The sequence below is a fragment of the Centroberyx affinis genome, unplaced genomic scaffold (genome assembly GCF_046629955.1).
Source record: "Centroberyx affinis isolate AG114_WGS23_722 - 3 ecotype Tasmania unplaced genomic scaffold, CSIRO-AGI_Caff_v1 ptg000442l_1, whole genome shotgun sequence".
In the NCBI taxonomy this organism is placed as follows: Eukaryota; Metazoa; Chordata; class Actinopteri; order Beryciformes; family Berycidae; genus Centroberyx; species Centroberyx affinis.
The window spans coordinates 49,321-57,635 of record NW_027279105.1 but is presented as its reverse complement, the minus strand read 5'-3'; the positions used below and the strand labels follow the sequence as shown (position 1 = coordinate 57,635).

General features: G+C 40.1%; 1 protein-coding gene across 1 annotated transcript; it reads left to right on the top strand.

Annotated features, from left to right (window-relative positions):
• Positions 1-891: 891 nt before the first annotated feature.
• LOC139642251 (probable fructose-2,6-bisphosphatase TIGAR A) lies at positions 892-5,727 on the top strand. Its single transcript, XM_071517000.1, has 6 exons — positions 892-1,000; positions 1,984-2,021; positions 2,181-2,302; positions 2,560-2,637; positions 2,743-2,853; positions 5,272-5,727. Exons 1-6 carry the CDS (start codon positions 963-965, stop codon positions 5,653-5,655), a joined length of 771 nt encoding a protein of 256 aa, XP_071373101.1. The 5' UTR covers positions 892-962; the 3' UTR covers positions 5,656-5,727.
• The last annotated feature ends 2,588 nt before the right edge of the window (positions 5,728-8,315 follow it).

Here is an 8,315-nt window from a genome sequence, read left to right as displayed (position 1 = left end):
TTAAGAGGCGTTGTTAGGTGTGATGTGGAGCACGGCCTCCAGGCTTTATTGCTTTCATTAGACAGGTAGCACACCATTATATTGAAAAGGAAAGAACACAAATGTTTGATAAATCTTTGATTTTTAATTGATAATAAGCAGGCTAATAAGATTAATAATGTGCTTCTTCCGCCACGTAAAATAGTTCTTGAGCAGTGACTAAACTAAGTGGTTAAGTAACACTTAAGTATGTCACGTGTATGCATATCGGGTATTTTACAAGTTAACTCAGCCAATCAGAAATGAGGAATGAAATCAGAAATGAAATCAGAAATTATGTTTTTATAATTCATATTTAATATAGCCTAGCTGCAGTAAGCAAGGTTTACAAGGGGTTTATTATTATTATTTTACAACGACCAATATTACTCAAAAAAGTAACCTAAAATGTTACTAATTTGGCGACTCGTAGCCTACTTATTTCAAACTCGTTACATTAGCCTACTCTTCCACTACACTAAAATTGGCAACTGTATCCACTCTTACCTTCAGAAATTGGGATAACTGAATCACCTCTCCTGTGGATAATCAGGGAAACCTTTCACCGGGAAGAGGTAAACTTGTCAACGACGAGCAGGGCCTTATGGTGACTTCAACCTGATATTTGGGTAGGGTTACAACTTGAGTAAACAACTTCAGTGAACAATGACAGTAGGCTGTAGTAGGTTATTATTAGTGGAACTCAAATAGTAATTCTTTATACTAGCTACTCATTAACGGGGAGAGTAATGCTATCACTGTAACGCGTTACCGGGCCAATACTGATTACCGGTGCAATTTAAAGCACGTGGCTGGCCCAGATTTAGTGCGTCGACGTGACTGCGTCACCAACACGCTACGTCGTCCTCAGTTGACAGACACGGCAACTGAACTACCAGATAGTTAATCCATCATAACTTCGTCGTTACCTCAATTTCCAAAGCATGACATTGCTTACATTTGGGCTAACCATTGTTCGACAGTAAGTGCAGTTGATATAGTTTGTGTTGTGTGTGTGTTTAATTAAATGTAGTCGATACCTTCCCTGGAGCGGCTAGTGTCGAGGCTCGGACTGTCGCTGCCAGCCGCTTCAGGACCTGACTTGGTTTTAAAGTAACAATAACAAAAGGAACATATTGATATGTACATCGGTCTGAAAAATGAATAGCAAACACAAGCTGCCTGTGTATAGGCTATATATTTATCATATGAAGTTTGCTCTGAACTGGTGTCACATTTCCCAGTGACAAGTCTCTAATAAGAGTGGAGTTACACTGACAGAGAATATTTTTAAGCAGCAGTCTATTTATTTCAATACGGACAAAACGTTTTCTCCACTCTGGCCTTTATCAGTGTGCCTATTGTTTGCGGGTGACAGCTGAAACCATTCAGCTCAAATTAAAACAGTCATATCAAGTGTGTTCACATAAATCAATGTTAACAATGTGCATATGAGAAATTAAATAAGAAAAAATAATATAATAACGATAATGTGACTTCTGTAAGCATCAGGTGATGGTTCATAAATCAGCCTGGACAGAATGGAGGCACATATCCAACTTTTACTAAAATATCAGAGTGCTCAGCCATGCGACTATGAAAGAAAACCTGGGGCAGCAGGGGGCAGCAGGGTGGAGCAGGGAAACAGTCCCTCAGTCACAGGAACCAGTTTCAAGCATCCGCCCTGCTGAAGTGCCCTTGAGCAAGGCACTGAATCCCCACCAGCACCAGTGCTGTTCTGTAGCTGAGCGTGACCTCTGACCTCCCTGAGGAGGGGGGGAAGCAAAAGACAAAATTCTCCAACCCGCTAGAAGAAAGCTGCTTCTCTCCACAGATATGATAACAGCCCCACATGAAGTGAGCATGTGATGGGTGAACAGCAGACTTCATGAGCCTCGTTGGTCAACCTGTTGAAGATGACATTACTTACCTTCCAACTGACTGCTCATCTTTTATCTCCTGCAGTGGGGAAACGCAATACAATAAAGATGGCCTGCTACAAGGTACAGTATGGTTGAAAGTATCATCACAAAGCAGACAGTAGTAATGTGAAATCTGTGGCTAATTACTTTGCCCTCTAAAGCCTGCTGTTCATATTGGTCCATCTGTCTCTGTCTTGCTTTCTCTCTCTCTGTCTGTCTATCTATGGCCTGTCCACCCAGGCCAGGCCATAGATACTTCCTTGTCGGAGATAGGGCTGCGGCAGGCGGAGGCTGCAGGCCAGTACCTTAAAGATGTCAAGTTCAGCAACGTCTTTGTCAGCGACATGCTGCGGGCCCGGCAGGTAACATGCTCTGCTTTCACACAAGGAATATGCTAAGGCTAAGATTATATAATTTATCACACAAACCTGAAAATGTACAGCAAATCAAAATGTGGGCCATCTTTATTTTACCATATAATGAAATGTTAGATAGATAGATAGATAGATAGATAGATAGATAGATAGATAGATTTATTGAGAGAGCTTTTGAGGCCATTCTGCTCTTCAATACAGTATGTCAGTATGTAATGCAGATGATTGTGTATTCTGTCTTCCAGACTGTACAAACCATAATAAAACACAACAGCAGTTGTTCTGGTCTAGAAATGGTGTGTGACCCTTTACTCAAGGAGAGGGTGAGTGTTTGGTGTTACATTTGCATATGTATTCTATTCAGTTGTGTGGCCTGAATGTTAAACCTGAACCCCGAGTCATCCAGTAAATGACTTGTCATTTCTCAGAGCTTTGGGATAGCAGAGGGGCGACCGGTGCAGGACATGAGAGACATGGCCAAGGCAGCTGGTCAGTCCTGTCCAGACTTCACCCCTCCAGGGGGGGAGACTCAAGAGCAGGTGAGGCTGAGAAAGAGTCTCTGTTTCTCTGTCATTTCATATGTTTAATATTTAAGTGTCTTGTTATTTCTTTCTCTCTCTGTTCCACTCAATGACTTTCTCCCTATCCCTCTCTCTATTTATTTCTCTCCCTTTCACTCTCTCTCCCTTCTTTTAGAAGCAAGTAGCCAGTTGTGATATAGTCATATGGCTTGGCTTAACATAGTATAGCATGTCATGTTGTGCATGGCTAACATTTAGAATGAACTGCACACCATCAGAATTGGATTCGGGATCCATGTGCACCACAGGCCAAGTTACAAAACCCAGTGGTCATGAGACTTGTTGAAGTGGATTGCTAAATGCCAGCTGGTGCCTCATTCATAGACACATAGCCTACTTGGATTTCATTGTCAACTCATTGGATTTCATTTTCAGTTAGTAATCAAGTTGCCAGTGTTAGCCTGATTTATACAAATAAGTATAATAAATAAATAATACATTTCATTTATCAGTTACAAGTTGTTACCAACTTTTAGTTCCTGGACTAATCCACAGATCAATGGCCTCTTTAATAGAAATGATTGAATCTATTTTAGTAGCAATCCACATCACCGTCTTTATTTATAAAGCTTAGACTTGAACTGAAAAAGCGCTGGTGCTTGTGTAACCAGTGTACCAGGGCTGTAGCACTCAAGCCCAGTTTCGGTCTCAAGTCCAGTCTCAACACCACTTTTTTTGACGTCTCAAGCTTGTGCGTTTTTTGTTTATGTGCAGGTTGAAAAAAAGTTCATGTATGAGGAATGTGTGATTTATTGTTTGTGCTACACAAAAGCTTTTGGAAAGATGTACAAAATGTATCTGTTCTGGACTTCTGTCATTATACCTTTAAAAAATACCAACCTTACAAAAAATACTAAAACTAGAACTGAAACTTCTAAAATTACTAAACCTACACTGAAAACAAACTAGAACTAAACTGAAATTTAAATAAAAATGTAAAACTATATACAAATAAAAACTAATGAAAATCCAAAATGATAACTCTGGTTCAATGCATTTATCCCTGAACAGAGAGCCACAAGATGTTTCTCTTGGCCACCTCATGTTTTAGCCTCTGTTCACCTCATAGCATCAGGGTGGGCCAACCATTAGTGAGCCATACCATTCAGTCAGCACATGTGATATAAATCAGCAGTGACTCATCACATAGGATAAGCCTGTGTGTCCTGATACTAATGATGTCCCTAGTGGCTGCACTCTTTCATAGGAAAGGTGCTGACTGCCTTTCAGGTCATTCCTGACATACAGAATAGTATAATGATGACAAAGAAGCATGCTACAGATTTATTTGGAATTGATTTGTATGTTCTTGATTGAAGGAGACAGGACAACTTAGTTTAACTGAGTGGCTTTGCTGTCTTTGCTTGTTTAAGTAAGTTGCTTAACTCACTTAACATTTGCACTGCTTTTCCTGTTTAAGTGAAAAAAAATATCTAGACACAAATTGCACGTTCTGCAGTGTTTTATACCTAACTGATTTGACATGCAATCAAGTCGATTCCTGAAGATTTCCAGTTCCAGCTGTTAATGCAGCAACAAAAACATCAGATCTGTACTGCATATGGTAATAACATTGAATTTGTATGTGCATGTACATCCAGACTTTACTCCAGACTCCAGACTGGTTTCACCTGGTGCAGTGTACCCCAAGTACCACTAGGTGGCAGCATGCACACATCTCCTCAGTCGACCGTTGGTTCTGCAAGGATGTAACTTGGTATCCCAGGGCCTCTGCATCCACATGCGTTTATTTCTTATGAATGTGGTCGGTTCGCTTGGTGTGAAATGAGTGGGATCAAAGTACATGCTCTTCTACTGTCACGCAATCATACAATGTTCGTCACTGCCCCTGATTAAAAAGTCACCACTTAGTTTTGTGTTACAGGCTGTGAGAGGTCAGTGTGTGTGTGTGGGTGTGGGAAGGAAGGATGTTCTATTTGAAAAACGGCCTGTCGGGCCTCATCCATTAGATCCTGGCTTGGACGTTAACTCTTCCAGTATGATCCAACCCAGTACGTGACCAGCACATGGTCCGGGGGTGATGATGCAGATATGCAAAGATATATGTGACGTAAATACACAGGGCCCCAATCAATGTCGCCTAGCTGCCTCCCTCCCAGCTTTCCTAAGCTAGTTACAGGTTGTTGCATCAGGATGAAACTGGTGTTGGCATGTGTGATCTGGATAGATGGATGGGAGGGGTTCAGGCTGTGTTGTGTTGTTTTGAATACATTGTACTTCTAGCTTATGTCCTTCACATTTACAGGGAATCATATTGGGATGAAAGTGTCCTCAACAGGAGAGGTCCATATCAATAACATATGCTGTTACAGTAGAAAAAAGCCCAGTTTCCAACGAGTTCCTTGTTCTGTTTAGGTGAAGGAGCGGGTCAAAGAGTTTCTAGAGCTCATGCTGCAGCGAATCGGGGCCGAACACTGGCAGAATGAAGCCTCCTCGTCTGCTGAACAAGAAACGTCTCCTGTGGAGGGAAAGGCGGACGATGGGGTTCGGTGTGTCCCAGTCCACGCCCTGGTGGTCAGCCACGGGGCTTACATACGTGTGGCGGTGCGCTACTTTGTGGAGGAGTTGCACTGCCCCTTGCCTCAGGGTTCTGACAAAGCACACATGTTCTCCTTGTGTCCCAACACGGGCCTGTGCCGGTTCATCCTGACCACGAGAAAAGAGGAGGACAGGTTCAAGTTGCTGGGGATCCGCTGTGTGTTCGTCCACAGGGGCGACCATGTGAAACAACTGGGGTAGAGAGAAGAGGAGATGGAGGGAAGGAGGAAGGAGGTGAAAAAGCTGCAGAGACTCAACACTGAAATAAAGTTTATAATTTATATGAAACTTTTATATAACACATTATATATTTATATTGTGTATTTATTTGTTTCGTTAGGAGCTCAGTCATTACCTCACCTTGCAGTTGATTCAAATGTTAAACACTGGTTGAACAAACTGATTTCTAGCTTTTTCATAGGAGTTCATTGTAAGCATTTTATGACAATGGAATTGCAAAATACATTGCTTAGGTCAGATATTGTTAACCACTGGAAATCTTGACTAAAAAAAAAGGTTGTGTACCTACAAACACTTTTGTGGCATTTGATTAGATATCCAATTAGTTGGGAATTCCATTAAATCAAATCACAAAGATATGGAGTAAATTACAAAGATGAGCGACATCCGCCAACCAGTTTCTTTGTACATTCAAGGTGTTTCCAGCTTTAACTAAATTGAATCATAATCTTTGAATCGTACAAATATAATGCTTCTTCCTCTGCATTTTGTACTGTGGCCTCCAATAAAACACATATGTTTTTATGATTTGGTTTGTATGCTGTATCATAACTGGATCTCAGCACCTTCGTTCAACCTTAGATGGATGCTTGCTGTTGCGGTGCAGCGTCATCATGGCTTTGTGGCTCTCTGGCTGTTCATTACTGTAAATGTGGGCAGCTTTGTGCTCTAATGAGTCTCTGTTTCTATATTTATCCTGTGGCAGTTTATAGATGAGTGTCTGGACATAGAGCAGAGCTCCACCGGTGTTGACTTTTTGGAAATCAGTGACTTTGTCATTGTTGTGAATTAACACTATGGTCAACAAGGACACATGCATGCCAACACTTTGTGTGTTGTACTGTACCATGTATAAATATACTGTTTCTCTGTGTTGCAGTTTTTCACTAAACCTACTCTTAGACTAGGGTAATACCTTTGATATTAGATGATTATTTCTTCAATCCCATAATCAAGAGAATATTGATCTGACTAGCATTCAGGAATTAGAGTGCATGGGAAAAAGGTTTACAGACCCAAGTGCACTTGGCAAAGGGGGTTTGTAATGAAAACACTTTATAGTTGTCAAACAAAAATGATTTGTGCCTTTTATGACATACTATACAAGTCAGACAGTGAAGCAGTTACCCTTTATGTGTGAGTGTTTAAGGGAAAATCAACCAAAACTAACTAAGTTGTCCATTAGTTGTTGAATTACGAAATATAGCTGTTGTGCCTTTCCACACATCATAGCATTATCAATATCAATTGTACAAGTCTTTTCATATAAAAACACCATATAACACCACACAACCAATATATACCGGCTCCAGTAGAAGGAATTTTTTTTATTATAAAAAGCATATATTTTCATTGACTATGCTTTTTCATATAAGCATGTGTCTTTATTTGACATATATTTTTTTTGTGGATATTTGTACTTTCAGAAAAGCACAGACATTGTGCTTGTCCAGAACTAATATTTGCCAGTTGCATAACCAATTGGCTGAAATTAGTGTGGCTAATAACCATCTGATTTGTGTGTCCTTTCCCTGGAAAACTATGGGTTAGCTTGCAAACTGTGCTGATGCAGTTGTTTTGTTTGTTGTTCTGGCATGTTGTGTGCAGTTGTCTTCATTTCTGGAGAGGGGTGAATGAACAGAAAATGTTTAAATCTCCAGTGACTCCGACACTTCATGATGCCTTGGGGAATGTACTTCTCAAAAGCCGTTCAGAAATAAACAGTGTATAGCACATTTTTGTAGAGGATATGATCACATATTCATGACTCTTATTAAGGGACCTTAATGAACATGTGATCAAGTAAGTACAAAGGAGAGGAGACAAAGGAAGAGGGACCCACATTCAGTCCCAATTCCTACTCATATCCCTGCAGTATGCAGTGATTTATGAGATAGGAACTCATTTTTAGTTTTATTCAAAGTAATCATTGGCATTAGAAAATATAAAGATGAGAGTGCACAGACCATCAAGGGTCATTACAGGTCATTCCTCCATTCATTCTGATGTATGAGGGCCTGTTTCACATGTTCCTGACCAGGTTCATGTCTGTGACACCATTGTTGTTAAAACAAGAATGTATTCATGAGTGCAGCAGAACGTGTATACACTATGTATTATTGACAATATATTTTTGGGACAGCATGAATGTGTAGAACAGTTAAAATCAGACAATCCACTGAATAGTTACCATTTATTTTGCCACAGGAGAAATAACAAAACACGAAACATATAAATAATAAAACAGTAGGCTATATGTGAATTCATTTTACACATTTCAATAAATAAATACTCTTGTCCTGCTCATTGCTGTGGCTATCGGTGTCCGGCACCTGAAATAATTTGATTTTGTTTATAAATGGCATCAAATGACAGGTGATTCATCTCGGCATGCAGTGACATCTAAGGTTGATTTTTATATAATTAAATTCCCATTATGCAACATCTTTGTCATTAGATTCCTGAATAAATATTCATAATTACTTACAGATTACACATTTTTACACATGCACAACAAACATTGCCACATCTGGCCCTATGCCAACCTGGTTTAAAATTTAACTGACAAAAGAGGTGAAAGGACAGCAGGACACTGGTCCAAACTCGCCTCACCTAAAAGG

What these genes read in the sequence shown, in the direction of transcription:
- LOC139642251 (XM_071517000.1), top strand. Translation starts at nt 963, where the DNA reads ATGACATTGCTTACATTTGGGCTAACCATTGTTCGACA. An exon ending in GGGCTAACCATTGTTCGACA is followed by an intron (nt 1,001 to 1,983) that starts GTAAGTGCAGTT and finishes TATCTCCTGCAG; the next exon opens with TGGGGAAACGCAATACAATA. An exon ending in ACATGCTGCGGGCCCGGCAG is followed by an intron (nt 2,303 to 2,559) that starts GTAACATGCTCT and finishes TCTGTCTTCCAG; the next exon opens with ACTGTACAAACCATAATAAA.